The sequence below is a fragment of the Nelumbo nucifera genome, chromosome 3 (genome assembly GCF_055504915.1).
Source record: "Nelumbo nucifera cultivar China Antique chromosome 3, China Antique-T2T, whole genome shotgun sequence".
In the NCBI taxonomy this organism is placed as follows: Eukaryota; Viridiplantae; Streptophyta; class Magnoliopsida; order Proteales; family Nelumbonaceae; genus Nelumbo; species Nelumbo nucifera.
Window position 1 is genome coordinate 29,514,891 of NC_142651.1, and position 18,092 is coordinate 29,532,982.

Here is an 18,092-nt window from a genome sequence, read left to right on the forward strand (position 1 = left end):
AATAAGTTATTCAGTTCAGCCACTCCAGCCCTTATCAAACCTCCATTTCCAGAAAATTCATGAAAATCGAACCCAAAATGTAAATGGTTTTGCTTCTCCACGTGGTATTTTGACAGAGTTCCATAAGATTCCCAAGAACATTCCATACAAAGCTCCCAGATTTCAAGCCGAGCCAAGGCCATTCATTGGCCGGCCGCGGCTCCATTTGTGGAAGAACGCACGCGAAAGGAGAAAGCACTGTAGGCCACTGAAGCTCACACCTCTCTGCATTATAATAATTAGAAAAATATTATATAAATATGTGCAGTGTTAATGGCGCTTTCTCTTCTCGACCTATCTTCTTTCTTTCTCTTCTTTTTCTGCTTATTTCTTAATTAATTAAACTTTTTTTTATTATTTTCTTCTTCTCTTCTTATCTCGTTCGCCATTTCCGGATCGAGGGTCTGAAAATAAGCGGAAATCCATTTGAAACAGGTGGAAGTGGAACAGTGGTTTTGTTGCAGATCTGGTGGAGTTGGACCAGAGAAGAGCCTGATTAGATTAGAGGAGTGTTTTTGAGCGAATCTTTTGAGGTGGGGTGTTGATAATCTGTTTGGAAATGGAGATTATGCTGATCCCGCGGTTTGGGTATCGAGTTCGAAGGAAAGATCCACCGTGGCCGAGGATCTGGTGGGTTTGAGCTTGGTGTGGTGAAGAAGTGGGAGGTTTTTGTAGGTTGGGAGGAGTTGCTTGGTTTTGTGGAGTTTGGTCATGGCTACTGTACAGAAATTGTCTGTATCGAGTGGAAGCACGAACGGGGGCAGTTATGGGTCGTTCAAGACTGATGCTGTTGTGTCGGATCAGTTTCCGGCCGGGCTGAGAGTTCTTGTGGTTGATGATGATACGACTTGCTTGAAGATTTTGGAGCAGATGCTTCGAAAATGCTTGTACCATGGTGAGTTCATCTTGTGTCTCTTTATCTATCTCTATATTTCTGTCAGTTAGTGGAGTTCGTGATTAAAATCAATTATTTGTTTATTTATTTCTTTGCTTGTTCTTAGTTATTTGGACAATAAATGTTGAAATTTAAGTTTTAGAACTGAAGAGCTGAGGATTGGTAGCGTTTGAATTCCAATTATGGAAAAAAACTAAGAACTTCAGATGGTAGTTACTAAAGTATAGGTTGTGAGTTGCTCTTCGTAGTTGCTTATCTGCTGTTTGCCTGGTTTTCACTTTTCAGTTGGTGCAAGTTAATCAGAAAACTGTGTACGGGTTTCCTTCTACGTCTCATGCTGGATGTTAGGGGATTTGACAGTTGAGCATATTTGTCAAGGCGTGGCAATTCTGAGCGACAGTGGGGCACCTAGTCGACTGCTAGGCACGAAGAATTTAAAAAAATGAAAAAAAAACTAAAATTTACTTAATTCCCTAGTTTTGTCTACCATTCAGCATGAATATTAACCCGAAAGAATAGCAATTCTGGAGACCTTACCAACTAACCAGTTGGCACCTTGCGGCAATTATCTTTGTTAAGATTTAATAACATTATAAGTCCTCTCAAAACATGGCAAATCATTGTATCTAGGACAATATTATTACAAATACATTAATAATACATTAAAAAACAATACTTATACAATGAACATTTAATAGAGCAATTTCATATCAAACAAGACTCATAAAAAAAATTCATATAAAAAAAGCAACTAAAGAAGGCTATAATTTTATATGAGGGAGGGAGGGACCTCTTATACTTTTGTTCTCTGTTTCCTTTTTTCTTCTTACTCTTAGATCTTTTAAATTTGAACAGTAGAACTTTAAAACAACATATACATGATATATATAGTATATTAGTATATAATAGAATTTACTAGGCTATTAACATATTAGTAATGTATAGAAATATGAATGATATTATAATAAGGTACCCATCTTGTCATTTTTGTCACCTAAGTGAGGGTTTTAAGTACAACTATGCAGTTGGTTCGGTTTTAAATACAACATTCATGTAGGCAATGTGTCCTGTGATTTCTTCTGGGCCTACGGTAATTCTGCAGTCTCATCGTACAATATGTTTTTTCTTTGTTATGCCTCTTTCTGAAGTTTCTGAGCCATAGAAGGTGGCCCAACAACTGAAGAGGATCCCATGACAGGTTTTTGAGTCCAGATTTGCTGATCACAACACATTGCTGGCCACATCCATCCAGCTGCACATTGGGAATACCGATGATATAAAGTACAAGAGATGTTCCCAATGTGCGGCTGGGTGAACATGGTCAGCAGATCTGAACTCCAGGTTTTTCTGTAGTTCCTTGAGGATGCTTACTGAATAGAGTTGAAATCATACCCATTAGCTGCACTTTCAACTGGTTGTATGGAAATTCTTATAAGCATTCAATATGGTTAGGTGATATTAACTTCTGTGCCCTCAGTTTGCTTCTCATGGAGGTTTCATTGATTTAAGTCAAAGCCACTTGACTATTTGGGATGTTAATTTGATTGGTCAATTTGGCCCCTGGGGTGGCAGTTGGAATTTCTGCACTTCAACTTGTTCACTTGTTGGGCTATAACTTTAGGGGATTCCTTTTATTTTGTTTTGTTTTGTTTTCAGTGGGGAGTAGTGGACAGTGGAACTAACATGGAAGATTTCTCATGACCCCTTTACTGCGTTGAATACTTGGTAGTTGGTATTTGTAATCCCAGTTAAGTTATTTGGTTGATTCAGCACAAATGAAGTTCAAAAAATCTGTAATAAAGATGAAGGATAATGGAGAAAAAAAGCTGAAACCAAGAGGAGAAGAAGAGCAACCAAAATTTTGGGGTTCTAATAAGTCCTCACTATCTTTTATATTGAGAATAAAAAGCTCAGAAATTACAACTCTACCCTTAATGAGGTGGCAGGAATTAAAAACAATAAAAATAGTGGCCCATGAGCCCAATAACAAATACACTAACATGCCACAAATAAAACATAAAAAGAATAGCACAACAGGCTTGATAAATAAAGGAAATGCATATCTGGCCCGTCAACTGAGTTGATGTCTTTATGGAGGCAAATTCCTTGCATTTGGAAGTTGTGACATTTTAGCTTTCACCTTAGAACAAAAGTTTTTTTTTTGGTTATTTTTGTTGGATAAGTAAGAAAGATATTGTATTAATTTCAAAAGAAAAGTATAGAATCCATCTTTTGGGAAACGGAAAAAAGTTCTCCTTAATCATTCTTTAATGCATTTCATTTTATCATAATTCTTGATTGCCTCCCAAGGATAACCAGATTTCCTTGATTCTTATGATGGGTTCCATGTTTATGAGTTTACATATGAATAACATAGGAAATTACATTGGCTAGAAGAAAGCATGACGTGTGATACTAACATCTTACATCTGAATTGTGGGTCAGCTTTCACGAAACTGAGTTAAGGATAGTCTTAGGTCTTTTATTTCATTTCTGGTATCAGTTATTGAAACATCTTGATTTTTCAGCATTAGGGAATAGCGAGTTTATTTGATGCTATATCAACTTATCAAATGAAAATCAAGCAAGTTAGATATGATTGCTATTGGATAGGCTTATGGCTAAAATATGATCATTTTAGTGGTCCTTGACTGAAATCATTATTCTTTTTTGATATTTTAGTTTCCTTAATTCAATTCTAATTTGTTTAGATTCATTTCTAGTTGGTTTTTTAAGTCCTTCAGTTGTTTGAGATTTTAGAATGGTTTTATATTGTTATGGAATTGTTATAATGAGGTTGTCTTCATCATAGGAATATCATGTTTTCTCTTTAGATTTCAAATTTTCTACATACAAGGGATTGGGACCAACATTAAATCAGATCCTTCTATGGGATTGGCCAATGTTATTATGTGGCCTCAACTGTATAGTTATTTGACAAATCATTTTGATGGTGAGTGATATTCTATTAGAGCTTGAGTGCATATAATCCAATTGCTGACTTTTGGTGTAGGTTTTCCCTGAGATGAACCTATTAAATGGTGAGTCTATTTCTCTAATCCATGGTAAACATAACAATTGAAGGGAGGGCACTTTATAGCTGTTGCAATCAGGGCACACTTGTAGCAAATCTTTTTTTTTTTTTGGGGGGGGGGAATAGGTAATGGGCACCTTTATAAATTGTTACAAAGAGTGTGTGGTGTTTACAGGAATAAGAGCCAAGCATCTCAAAAGTCCCTAGGTAGCCATATCTACCTTCCCCATTACACCCTTTCTTTTTATTTATAGTTTTATACATACAAACTAAATAACAGATTCCCCTTGGCCATCCCCAATACAGTAGTGTACTATTAATCCTTTGTTTGGCTAAAGCATCAGCCAAACAGTTTGCCTCTCTTGGTGACCATTAAAAGTGTGCTCCCAGTTTATACACCAGCTTCCTTACTAAGATGTGTCTGAACTGTTATGGACTGTGGTTGTTTTTTAGCAGATAGCCTACAATTACATGTGAATCACCTTGTCAGGATATCTTTGAAACTTAGGGGCTTTTCCAGCTTTAAACCTTGGTGCAATGCCAATAGTTCTGCCTTTGGTGTGTTTCTTTGAGCTCTATACCCCGAAAGCAATGCTAAAATCATTCTGTTATAATCCCTAAACACCCCTCAAATGCATGATTTTCCTGGATTCCCTACATTATTCCGAGTAGATTTTGAAACCTTCATTTTATTCCAATTTTGTTTTCAAAATAGGGGCTAATTCCCGAGTGCACAATGATAAATGCCTGACAAGACCCCCTTTCAGCTGGTGTTATGCATCTTCATTCTTCTTAATGCAAAAGATATTTATTAAAAAAAAAAGAAAGATGGGATCCTCCTTGCTCTTCTGCTCCCCCTCCTCCTTTTTTCTCATGCCACTCCTCTTAAGGAGGTTTATGCCTCTTACGTTTTGAACTACGCCTCATGCAACCGAGTAGTGGAATGCCTCGCGTCATGCCTCCACATTTTAAAACATTGGTCTCCTCCGATTGGATGGACCACTAACTTTCTTTCCAACCAAACCCTTGGACTTTTGGAGACTGACTGGAATCGCCTTGTACATGGTCTTATGTTGGGGTAAACTAATGGCGATCCAATTGACCATAATGTATGGATAAAGGGTGTAAGTGGGCTGGTAGAGAGGCTACCGGGGATTGTAAAGTCCTGGCACGTTTTGCATAGTTATATGTAGTTCAGAACCACCGGTTTCAAAGAACGAGTGCAAAGTAGAGAGACCATGGTCAACAATGATTCCAACACAAGAACAACCTTTGGAGTGATCTTTAAATGCAAAGTTTAAGCCTGGATGGGAAAGTAAAGGGTGATATTAATAGTTCTCCCCTTCCACAACGACATGACCACTTCATCTATGATTGTTCTTTTGAAACAATTTGTAATACCCTTGTGGGGTTGAGAAAGTTGGCCATCCTTGATTAACTCATCCTAGTTTTGGATCAAAAGCTTCACAAGCTCAAGGATGACATTGGCAGTTCTCCCCTTCCATAATGAAGCAACCCCTTCATCCTTGATTGTTCTTTTGAAATATTTGGTAATACTTGATGAGGGGTAATTTGGCTGACCAATCACAAGGAGACATGTGGTGAGCCTGAACCATTTGACGATACCTCGACACCACATGAGACAGGTTGGGTGAAGCCGAGACGACCCAAACCGACCAGCCTAGCTTACATCCTGACTTGAGAAAGGCTAGCAGGTCGCTCCTCGATAGGGTGGTGCATATCACTTCGGGGGGGATAAGCCAATGACCTTGGAGGTTGGCATGGTCCCTCCAACCTGGGCAGACTTGAGTAATAAATAGACTTCTGGGGTACCGATCCTCTGACCTATGTGGCAGGACGTCCTTATTCGGAATGGCACGGTTATCGGTGCCGAGTCAAGTGGTGGCACGATGCCTACCTGATATGCATGTCCCTAGTTCCCACACGATTTGGAGAGTTTGAATGTGGATCACCGCCAACGTGGAAGGAGCGCACTCTGAAGATAACGGACCGATAAGGCCGATCGTTTTCGGATATCTCAGACACGGAACACAGACCTCGACACCTATAAAAGGACCTCACTATTCCTTTAGAAGGTATAGGCAATCTATGCAACTTACTCTTTGTTCTGTCAAGCTCTTTACTCTCAACACCCTCATTGCTAACTTAAGCATTGGAGTGCCTAGCATGGGTTTAGCACCCCGGGTACTCTGATCCTGTGTCTTTTTGCAGTTCAATGGATCGACCTTATCAGCCCGTCCGTTCGAGCTGTCCTCCAATAGGGAGATCGGCAAATTCCTGCAACATCAATACCCTTGTAGGGTTTAGAGAGTGGCCAGCCTTGATCATCTCATCTTGGTTCTTGATCAAAGGCTTCGCATGCTCAATGAGAGCAACAGTTGTTTTGGATACGGCAAAAAATTTCACTCAAAAGGAAATCAATGGCAAAGTTAGTAAATCCTTTCTCTTTGAGGGCTTGGAAGAAGGTAAGCAGATGAGGTAAGTCAGGTAACAATGGATGGGTCATGCCACCATCATTGCTGCTGCTGCATAGATGCACCAACAATTATAGAAATCCTACATTTCTATAATTCCCATCTCATATGCATAGCACCTTGATTCAAGGCATTGCATTTGTAGAGTAGTGCTGATTCAAGAGATGGCATACGACTGGTTGCTCTGGGCAATACAAACAATGAGAAAAAACCAAAAAAAAGGGAGATTTTGGCCTCTGTTTGTAATCCCGCCTGCACTGGGTTGGGTGATGGGCTACCCCCTGTTGTGTAGCCCTTCAGAAGATATCAAAAAATGATTGAACAACAAAGAAAGATAATAACGGAGATTCGGAGAGTTAGTAAATTAATATTCAACTATGAAATAAATTACCTACTATGAATGAATGGTAGGTCCTAATGGAGTCAGTGCCACTGGGTTTCTCTAGGAGTTGGCACCTTCTTAAGTTTGGAGTCAACACCATAAATACCTTTGGGATCCAGTTATAGAAAGAATGGAGAATAAGCTCTCATCTTGGAAGGCTAAATACCTTTCATTTGGGGGGAGAGTTACTCTTTTGAAAAGCACACTTGCCAATCTTCCCACATATTTCTTGTCCCTCTTTCCAATCCCAACTAAGGTGGCCAAGAAGCTGGAAACTTTGCAGAAGAAATTTCTTTGGAAGGGCTGGGAAGAAGAAAAAAAATCGTCTTGTTAGGTGGGATCAAATCTGTCTCCTTATGGAGGAAGGTGGTTTGGGGTTAAGGAAAATTAAGGTCTTCAACTCGGCTCTCCTTAGTAAATGGTTGTGGGGATTTGCTCAAGAAAGAAGTGCTTGGTGGAGGACTCTTATTGCAGTTAAATTTGGGGTGACTAGGGGCAGTTGGGGTTCTCTGGATCCTTTCCCAAACTGGGGCTGCTCCATTTGGAAAGGTGTAATGGAAAATTTCCCCTCGTTTGTGGAAGGTCTAAGCCTTAAAGTTGGAAGAGGTGATAGAATCTGTTTCTTGAAAGACCCCTGGTGCATGGAGAACCCTCTGGCTGATACTTTCTCTCTGATATCAATGTGCTGCAAATCAAGATGCCCTGATTGCTGATTGTTATTCCACCTTAGATAATGTGGTGACTTGGATTCCCCAGTTCAGAAAGAATCTGTTTGATTGGGAGCTGGAAGAGGTTGTGGATCTTCTGGCAACTCTTCAAAGTCAGAGCGTTGACATCAATTTGGAAGATGAGTGGATTTGGAAGTGGAGTAAGGATGGATGCTTCTCAGTCAAATAACTGGCTCTTAAGCTAAGCAGTTCAGGTGTTGTGAATTTTCCAAATATGCAGATTTGGAATTCTTGCAGTCCTTCTAAAGTTAACCTAGTATGGACTATGGCCCTCAACAAATGTCTGTCCAAAGTTAACCTGGAGAGGAGAGGAATTCAGCTCCCAGATGTGTCCTGTGGTCTGTGTGGACTGCAGCCAGAATCTTCTGATCATCTGTGCCTGCATTGTCCTGTTGCAGCCCAGGTGTGGGCTCACTTCATCAATGTTGTGGGGATCAACTAGGTCATGCCGAACTCTGTCAAAGACCTATTATGCTGTTGGAAAGTCAGTGGTTTGAAGGAAAGAGGAAAAGTGGTTTGGAAGGCAATCCCTGCAGCTGTTCTTTGGTCCATTTGGACTGAGAGAAATAGCAGAGTTTTCTGCAACAAAAAGAAGAATCCAGAAGAGATTGTGCAGAGTGCAGTCAGAAAATTAGCTTCCTTGATTGCTGTTACTCCAGCTTTCAATCATTTGAATGTATTTCAGTATCTGAGAACACAGTTGTTCTGGTGTCTTGTTGAGTGCTGGCCAGTCCTTTTTGGGTTGACTCCTGTTGTATCTTCTTTCATTTATTAATAAATTTACCTTACCTTTTCAAAAGGAGAAAAACACCATAAATATTAGTAGAGAAAACTCTTTCATTCATTCATTTATTCATTCTTTTTTTATCAGTATTCATTCATTTATTCATTCATTAAATGTGTTTATGTAGAGGATACGAAATAATTTCTTTTGAGATTTACAATATATTTATTTCCCTACTCATATATTCTTTTAAACCAATTCATGAGGATCCTCCATTAGTAAAATATCATACACGTATGCTGCACTATACCTATTCATTAACCTCTTGTATGAACCTATTAAGTTCATTGGGTCTTACAAACTAGGAGCAGGACTAAACCCTGTATATTGTAGGCTCTTTATATGTTACAAAGCCCTCATGGGCTGGCAATATGGCTCAAGTGTGGCTGGTGGACACATGCTCTCATACTTCTCTTGCTACTTAGTGATTTACTTTATCACCAAGGAAAAAAAATAATAATACATCTCAAGTGTGGATGATGGTGAAAGGCACTTGGTTGCCCTCAGGCTGCCTGACCCTGTGTTTTCTTCTAGTTCGATATTAAGCAATTTTGCAAATATTTGTTCTTTATATTTTAAATTTCTATGTAAGTGTTACTTTTTTCAAGCTTGTTTTAGTTCACTGCACTAATATTTTTGGGTGTTTCCCTTATCCTTCCTTTTACCTTCCTTTTTTGACTTTGTATTGAAAGTATCCATTGCTATATTTCTTTATCTTATTGATGTTCTGAAAATTCTACAACTAGAAAATAACAACTTACACAATTTTTACTTTTTCAGTTACAACATGCTGCCAGGCTACAGTTGCTTTAAATCTTCTCCGGGAAAAAAAGGGTTGTTTTGATGTGGTAATAAGTGATGTTCATATGCCTGATATGGATGGATATAAGCTTCTTGAACATGTTGGGCTGGAAATGGATCTGCCTGTTATCAGTGAGTAATCTTTGGTTTCTTCTTAATGCTTTAGTAGGTGCATTTTGATAAGCTTTTGCTTTAAAGCTAAAAGTATCTTTTCTCTTCATACTTCCAAAAGTAGATACTTGTTCTGTTTGTAGGCTTTCTTTGTCTCTTCCTTGCTTAGGTCACTTTACTACTTTCGAAAACCCAAAAAGTAAGATATTTGTATGTATTAGCAAACATGCTTTATGATTTCTTTTTGGTTCTCAGAGTCAAAACTGAGATTGCTTCTGAAGTTTTTTTTTTGGATCAATGCTTCTGAAGGTTTATCCAGATAGGCCTTTAGATTTATTGGTTTCCTGTTTCCTGAGCTAACTTGATATTCTCTTCTTTAGTGATGTCTGCTGATGGAAGAACAAGTGCAGTGATGAGGGGGATCAAACATGGCGCTTGTGATTATTTGATTAAGCCTGTACGTGTAGAAGAGCTAAAGAATATTTGGCAGCATGTTGTTCGGAAAAGGTGGAATGAAAATAAAGAACATGAACAATCAGGTAGCATGGAAGATAATGATCGCCATAAACGGGGATCAGATGATGCTGAATATACTTCCTCTGTTAATGAAGGAACAGATGGTAATTCAAAATCTCAGAAAAAAAGGAAGGATACTAAAGAAGATGAAGATGATGGAGAAATGGAAAATGAAGATCCATCAACATCAAAAAAACCACGTGTAGTGTGGTCAGTGGAGCTCCATCAACAGTTTGTTAGTGCTGTCAACCAGCTTGGAATTGACAGTATGGCTGCTATCTCCTTGCATTTTGTTTTCATTCACATGTATTTTCCTCCTTAAAGAAGTAAATTTTGTTATCAACAACAAAAGTCAAAATTTTATTGCATTATAGAGAGAAATATAACCAAAAGGCACACTGCCACTGTAATGCCCCACAAAATGAAAGGTTCATGTTGTTGACGAAATACTAACTCTCTTGATCTAATTTATTTTTGCTTCTGATTGTAACCATTTCTTGAACATGGTAGATTTAAATTTCTTTTTCTTCTTGATTGTTAGTGATGCAATTTTCCTGCTTTCATTGCAGAGGCTGTTCCAAAGAGAATACTTGAACTAATGAATGTTCCGGGTCTAACCAGAGAAAATGTTGCCAGCCATTTGCAGGTTTGGTCTTAACCTACTTATGGATTTTTCTTGTTGCATGTGTTGACAAACAAATTTTCTTTCTTTCCCTTTTTCTCTGACAAGTTAATCAATCAGTGGAGATCTTGTTAGAGCAGATAGATTCTTCAAAAATATCACATTTCTTTCCTCCCATTACCCCCAACATGGAGCAAAAGGAACCATGACCCAAAGAATATGGAGTTCTGAACCAAGTTTATAAAATAAAAGCAGAGATACTACAATGATACGATGTCCTTTGAAATGGACGTGCCGTACTTCACAACTCCTTTTTTTTGTTCAATTTCACAACTCTTTATATTGAATTTTATATACTTGAGGGAGAAAGGGACTGTTTTGGAATGATATACAGGGTGCTACAAAAAAAAATGCTTGTATTCATATTGAGACTTCAGGAGTCATATTTGTAGTCCCATAATGTGATCCATATATAATCTTACACACTTGCATTTGGATTCATGAACTGGAGTCATACAAGCCTTATCCTAACTATTAAGTCCTCAGGTATTTATTTAATCTTGGTTTTCAAGGCAATGCCCATGTGGAGCCCCTAAATGATGCCTAGCAAATAAGGTGTTTTTTGTGGGATTGCCTTTACCTTGGTATTCTTGTATGGAAGCTGTAGAAATTTTAGGTTTTAGTATTTCTAAACTGTATCATAGTTTATAAATAAGGTAAAAGGGTGTAAAATGGCATCAGAAGGACCAATAGTCATTTTATAGAGCCATGAAATGGGTTTAGGGGAGGGAAACTACAACAGTGTTGAGAAAGTATTATGTTCACTGTAGTAGGACTGTAGGGTTTGAACTAGTACCTCATCATGTATTTTTCACAAGAGGCCTCTACTTCTTCTAATTTCCTTGACCAAAACAAAACGTTGATTCTCTTTATAGAAGATCAAGGGTCTTTTCTCTTTCATCTGTTGTTTATCTATAATCCTTCATAATCACGACACTACATCTTTCTATCTGTATCCAGAGCAAAATCTCTTCCCCTTTCATTTCCTTTTCTTTGTACTTAACACACTCAGACATTTGATGTTCTCTCTCTCTCTCTCTCTGTCACATTCAACATATTAAGTTCTCTATCCCTTCATTGGTTTGTTTTATTTTATTTTTTGATTTAATTTTCACATAATCTTTCTGTATCTGCCTCTTGTATTAACAGAATAACATTTCATCCCCTAGTTATTTTTCATAGGCCATGTGATGTTGTTTAAGCCCTACTTTTAATGTTTGATTCTTTTATGTTTTTTGATTGGTAACTGTTAAGTTATATTATTTCAGTTGTTAAACATGGGGAGGAAGATTTTATGTATTGGCCCAGGTAAGAAGAGTTTCACCTTGTCGGTTAGGATTAATTTTTTGCTGCCCTTGGGATGGGTATTCAGTAGGAGATAAGGAAGGCTGTACCGCCCTACCAGTATGATGATTATTCACTTAGGAGGTACATTTTATAGAGAGGAGAATTATTGCCTCCATGCATGAGACTAGAAACTGAAACTGGGATAGGAATAAAGGTATTCATTGACTTTCTAACTTATTTGGTGGTGAATAGAGGTGGCTTGGTATTAAACTTTATGTAGGTAGGGTATCGAAGAAACAAAATGATTGGGAAGTTGTTTGTTTACTTTTTACTTTCACAATTGTAGATCCTCTAATATTTATTTACCAATTGCAGTTCCTCTTACAAGATACTACTTGTTGCTAAGTCTTCATAAGTATTAGATATAAATGAATCCCAAGTAAAATATGATAGGAGATCTAGCTGTGCAAGAAGTATTTATTCAATCTGCCAAATTCTTATAACCCTCATAGTATTGTTTCTCTGTATCAAAATATTTAGTGATGGGACTATGATCCCATTGCCCCTTCTACATGGAGAGTACTGAAGGGAAATATTTCTCTTTTCTTTATCATCTATAAATATCCATTAATGTTTTGATGATAAAAATACCTTAAAGCTGTTCTTTTAATCTGCAGAAATTTAGACTATATTTGAAGAGACTAAGTGGAGTAGCTCAACAACAGGGTGGGATTCCTAGTTCATTTTGTGGGCCTGTAGAATCCAATGCAAAAATGGGTTCACTAGGTAGGCTTGATATTCAAGCATTGGCTGCTTCTGGCCAAATTCCTCCACAAACATTAGCTGCTTTGCATGCTGAACTTTTAGGTCGACCGACAAGTAACTTGGTGTTGCCAGCAATTGACCAACCAGTTCTTCTACAAGCATCACTGCATGTATCCAAGTGCCTTCCTGTTGAGCGTGGTGTATCATTTGGTCAACCTTTAATAAAATGTCCATCTAACATATCCAAACCATTTCCTCAGTCCAACATATCTATTGAGGATATTCCTTCAGGCCTAGGAACATGGCCAGCTAATAGCCTTGCAGGAACAGTGGGCCCAGCAAGAAATCTTGGGGGCTTGAATACCCATAACAGTAGCATGTTAATGCAAATGTTACAGCAACAGCAACAGCAACAGCAACAGCAACAGCAACAGCATCCGCATCAACAACAACATCAGAAACAACAACAGTGTATTCTACCAGAAACTAGCCACACGATTAATGTGCAGCCTTCCTGTGTTGTTGTACCATCTCAATCGTCAACCAATTTTCCAGCAGGAAATACTACTGTTTCCCTCAATCGAAATTCCAGCTTCAGTACTGGTACTGTCATTGATTACAGCCTGCATTCGGGGCAAACAAATAATGGCTCCTCGAGTATCGGACAGGTCCCAGATGGGGACTTGAAAAACATTGGTGTGCTTAATGGGTATGCTGTTCCAAGTTCCATTTCCCCAACAGTCTCATCTTGCTCAATCCAGCCTGACAATAGTAGTTGGCATGTTCAGAATTCAGCAATAAATTTTAGTGTTGCCAATCGATTGCCCGAGCTTGTTTCCAATTCTTGTGAGATTCAAGGTTCTTATGTTACAAGGCCTGCTGCATTACCAGATCAAGGGCCTGGCAGGAATCTTGGATTTGTTGGTAAAGGAACTTCCATTCCTAGCCGGTTTGCAGTAGATGATCTTGAACCACCAATGTGCAACATGAACCAAGTGAAGACATTTGGTGATAGTAATGGTGGCATAGTGAAGCAAGAGGCCGATTTAGACTATATGGAGAATGCTAAAGTGGGTGCCCCTGTATTTCAACAATATTCTTCAAATGATCTCATGAGTGTTCTCTCCAAATAGGTAATAGAAACTTCTCGTTCATAGAAATGAGGATGTTCATTCCCTTCTTGTTATTTTGCATTTCATTCCTAATATCTAATGAGACAAGGAAATATGCAGCATTGTTTTTATGGTGTTTGAACTTTTGTGATGTTTCATGATTTCACCTGGAATCAAATTCCATAGATGCGATAATTTTTCTTCTCTTTTCTTTAAGAGCTGGGGTTAGATACTGGAACTGACCAGAATTTGATGGTTATGTAGGATGTCAAACAATTTAAAAACAGTAATGATCTTAAACTTCCATCAGATCAATTCCTATTGATAGTCAAAATGAAGCCAAGATTGAAATCAGTTTATGGGAACTAAAATGTTTTCGGAGTTAAATGGCAGTAATTTTTGTGGTGTGGATCATGTTGTGTGCTGTGGGTAGCCTACCCAAACTAGTATGCTTCTTGTTTGACTTTCCAGATAAGCACAAGACAAAGTGGAGATGCCTTGAAACTATTTGCTCTGTTCAGAAAAGAAAATTAATTGTTGTATCAATGTAGGCTTTTACGTCAATCTTGTAAACAAAAGACAAATATCAGTTCTGACTTTCTTTCACTTTGCTAGATTTAATTTTGTCACTGCTGATCAAGAAAAGGTACTTTATTGCTTTCATCACCTGAGCCTTTTATTATGACAGTATGCTGTTCAAGTCAATCAAAAGAATTAATTGTATTTTCACTTTTCTTAATGAAACATGACTGTGGTAGATCTTTTTAATCATGGACTTTAATCAAAATATGATTGATCAATATGATAAAAAAAATCAGATTCACACATGTTGGAATTTCCATGTGAATAGTATGGTGTGACTGAAATTTGCCTAATATCATAATATTGTCTTATCTATTTATTCAGTTATTTACATAAATTATCATATTTACTACTACTCTCTCAAAAAGTAAATGCTGTCATAATACATAATCTCACGAAACACATCTCATATGATGTTTGCATTGTTTGAAAAAACTCAATTATTTGGTGATTCGTAATAGTATAATTCCCATGACATCTAAGTTTGTAAACAGGCATTTTTCTGTATTTCTGCTGGATCTCTCATAGTCTTACTACTTGCAGTAAACTGAACTTACAATACATGGTGATCATGTGGAACGTGGATTGGTGGAGAGATTTAAACAATTGGATTCTGGTAAAAGATTCCATATAATGTTTATAATTCTTGCCATAGATTCCTTGGGTTAACATCCTGTTTCCCTGAAGAAAACTGCTGTCTGCTCCAATATACATGGAGGTAAGGACTCCTAGGATTTCTCTGTATTTGGGCTCTGATTAATGAAAGTGAAAGAGAGAAATTTTATTGTACAATAGTTGCTTACAGTGTTTGGAGCATGTTTTATATGCAGTCATGAAGTGTTATTCCCTCTAACTAGTTATTAGGGAAATAATTTGTGTTCAATGTCTCCCTTTTAACTATGTATCAGGGAAACAAGTTGTGTCCAGAGTCTGAATCTGGTTTGAGTTGGCATCTTTTCCTAAACTTAGTGGCATTTCTCCTATTTTTAATGGGAAAGAAAATGAAGATTTTGCAATTAACTGTAACATAATACCTGTTACTTTCTTTCATGAAGGTGGAAACTTGAAAGATTAGTATCCATGTTTAGGGCCATTTTACTAGTTGAAGGCTTGCCTGAAGTGCACTGAATGGTTGCCATGAGATGATATGGGCAATTAAACAATTTACCAATAGTGTATATGCCACACACATTAGCTGATGTCTGCTACCTTTGTTTGTTTTGAGCATCTAATGTTTTAGGAATGCAGAATTTTAGACCATTCTAAAGAACCAGCAAGAACTGATCTGTTGAAGGTTAGAAGAACTAGGGGCAGACCAAAAAGGATATGGGTTGTAGTGACAAATGATCTAAGGGCCCATAGTTTAGGAAATAACACTAAATAGTACTCAGTGGCAAAACAGGATTGATGTAGCTGACCTCATATAGTTGGGACAAGGCTTAGATGGTGATGATGAGATTTTCAGTCCATCAAAGGTTGTTAATTTGTGATCATCTGTGGTAGATGTGAGAAATAGAAATAACTAAACTATGAATGTATGCTCTGCACTTGCGGTGGTTCATTGGCTGCATATGGCATTTGGCTAGAGCAAAGCAAAGTCAGTCATTGCTGCGGCTAACCATTGTTCTGGAATCATCTAACCAGGCTAAACCTTTGTTCAAGAGGATTCTGGAGATGGGTTACCAAATTGAGGACTTATATGTTATGTATGAGAGACTCTTAAATTTGCAGCATCACAAAAAATACAATCTCACTGCATAAAGAACTTAATTGCTAAGCTTTGAATGTGTGCATTGGATAGAAAGAGGTTGCTGTGATATCTATAGATTATGTTGGCAAGCATCAATAGCATGGAAGGATATCTAGATAGGATAAGTGTGTTGACCACCACAGATGTAAACTGTTGTGTTTGGCTATCTATATGATTCAATTAGTGCAGGAGATCAAGATATATCATGGTGGAACCAATCTTTCCTTCAGCTAGCATCTTCTTGACAGCTACTTTCTGCCTGAAGTCAGAGTATGTTAGTTGGAGATTCAAATAACCAGAAAGGTAGAATCTGCTTAATGCTTATCATGCTTGGCTGTTCTAGGTTGTAGTATGAAGATAAAATTCATCAAAACAACAGTGTCCTTCAAGGTGGTGGTAACAAACAAAGTTCTGTAACCCGCCTTAAAGACGCTTTGTTGTACTAGCATTGGTTTTGCGCTCGGCATACGGCATAGCCCTTCAAAAGTCAAGTTGTTGATTTCTGTGGTGGCCATCTAACCTGAAGTCCTTAACTTTTCCAAGAGGTTTAAGATTTCAGGCCCGTTTGATAAGGGCTTAAGTGATAACTGAATGACTTATTGCGTTGTCTTTTAGTTGATAAAATAATTAAACATAAAATATTGGGGGGTTGGCTCAACCCAATTTCAATTTCAGCCATCAAAGAGCTCTTAAACTAAACTCTTCAAAATCTTGTTCACTAAAAGACAAAGCAATTAGTCATTCAGATCAATCACTTTAGCTGCAAGCTGACGGGTTTCCAATTCCAAAAATTGTGCTAACTGCTAAGGTGCCAAGAGGAGGAAAAAACACAGTTCACATCTGCTTGACCACGGTCGCAGCAATCAAACCAAAATCAGATTTGTCGGGTATTCATTCAAATTTAGTGGTTTCTAATTGGTTAAAGTTATTCAGGCAATATTACCTTTCTGATTTCATAGATAAGATATTGCCTTGTATAGAAGGTTTTCCGATGATATCATGATTCATGCATTCATTTCAGTATCTGTTATGCTTCCCCTTGTTCCATGTAAAAAAAAAAAAGGTGAAAAGCAAACTAACAAGGTGTTGCTGGGCAAGAGGTAAGAGCTTTTAGCAATGGCAACAGTGCAACATGATTGGTTTTGTTTTGAAAAACAAAATTCTGCATGTTTGGCGAATACCCCCTAATTGGTGGTTTAGTGGGTCGGACTCTAATAGATTCTGCTAAAATAAAGTAGTGGTTTTAGACTTTTAGTGTTTGGGCAATTATGGGGGCTATTTTGAAATCAAACGAATTCCCTTCTACATGATTTGGACGGTTTGGCTTATCGCCATGCCCCATGTTTGAGAACCCACGTTTCTCCTACATCATCATCACCCTAAAGCTTTCAGAGTTTCAGTCAATTAATCTCAAAACGGACCCCTTTGCTTATCAGCTTTTTTTTTTTAATTATTAATATACTTGGCTTACTAGCAATTGGTAGATCATCTTCCTCGGGTTGGGTCCACAGGGAGTGCGGATCTGCTCCTCACGGAGCATGCTTCACACCAACCTCACAGCACGTATCATCTGTGTATTTAATTCATGGAGAGATGATTAGGATGCACGGCTGAAAAGTGTTATGAGGTCAGTGTGAGGCATGCTGAGGAGCAGATCCAATCTCGTCCACATGATGCATTGAGCAGTCTGAAATCCCTGGATAATCATCATCACCATCAACGTCTAAGATTTTATCGTACGAATTTTATTTCAACATTCCGTTCTATGTATGAAAAGACAATTCAGGATCTATGAGCTTTGAGAGTTAAGAAAAAGTTTTGTTTGTGCTGGCAACAAATATAATGCAACTCTCCTTTATCCCAGCCTGGGACTGGCAGCGCAAGGCAAGTTCACAATGGTATGGCCTAGGATGCATTCCATGTTTTTATCCTTGGCACTTAATGCATTAGAGACTAAGGCTGTGTTTGAAATTGGTGTAAATCAAGAACTGATGTAAAAGTTTGTGCTGGTTTGATTTTGTTAGTATTTGGAAGAGTGTAATTATTATCGATGTAAACTCTACATCGGTTCAGTTTTGCTTGCGTTTGGATGGAGTGGAGTTTTATGTCGTGAATTAGTGTAAAACCTC

General features: G+C 37.9%; 1 protein-coding gene across 1 annotated transcript; it reads left to right on the forward strand.

Annotated features, from left to right (window-relative positions):
- Positions 1-32: 32 nt before the first annotated feature.
- Positions 33-15,229, forward strand: LOC104610166 (two-component response regulator ORR21-like). Its single transcript, XM_010276760.3, has 7 exons — positions 33-239; positions 475-934; positions 9,138-9,290; positions 9,650-10,051; positions 10,355-10,431; positions 12,432-13,652; positions 14,757-15,229. Exons 2-6 carry the CDS (start codon positions 751-753, stop codon positions 13,650-13,652), a joined length of 2,037 nt encoding a protein of 678 aa, XP_010275062.1. The 5' UTR covers positions 33-239; positions 475-750; the 3' UTR covers positions 14,757-15,229.
- Positions 15,230-18,092: the final 2,863 nt, after the last annotated feature.

What these genes read in the sequence shown, in the direction of transcription:
- LOC104610166 (XM_010276760.3), top strand. Translation starts at nt 751, where the DNA reads ATGGCTACTGTACAGAAATTGTCTGTATCGAGTGGAAGCACGAACGGG. An exon ending in TCGAAAATGCTTGTACCATG is followed by an intron (nt 935 to 9,137) that starts GTGAGTTCATCT and finishes TTACTTTTTCAG; the next exon opens with TTACAACATGCTGCCAGGCT. An exon ending in CAACCAGCTTGGAATTGACA is followed by an intron (nt 10,052 to 10,354) that starts GTATGGCTGCTA and finishes CTTTCATTGCAG; the next exon opens with AGGCTGTTCCAAAGAGAATA.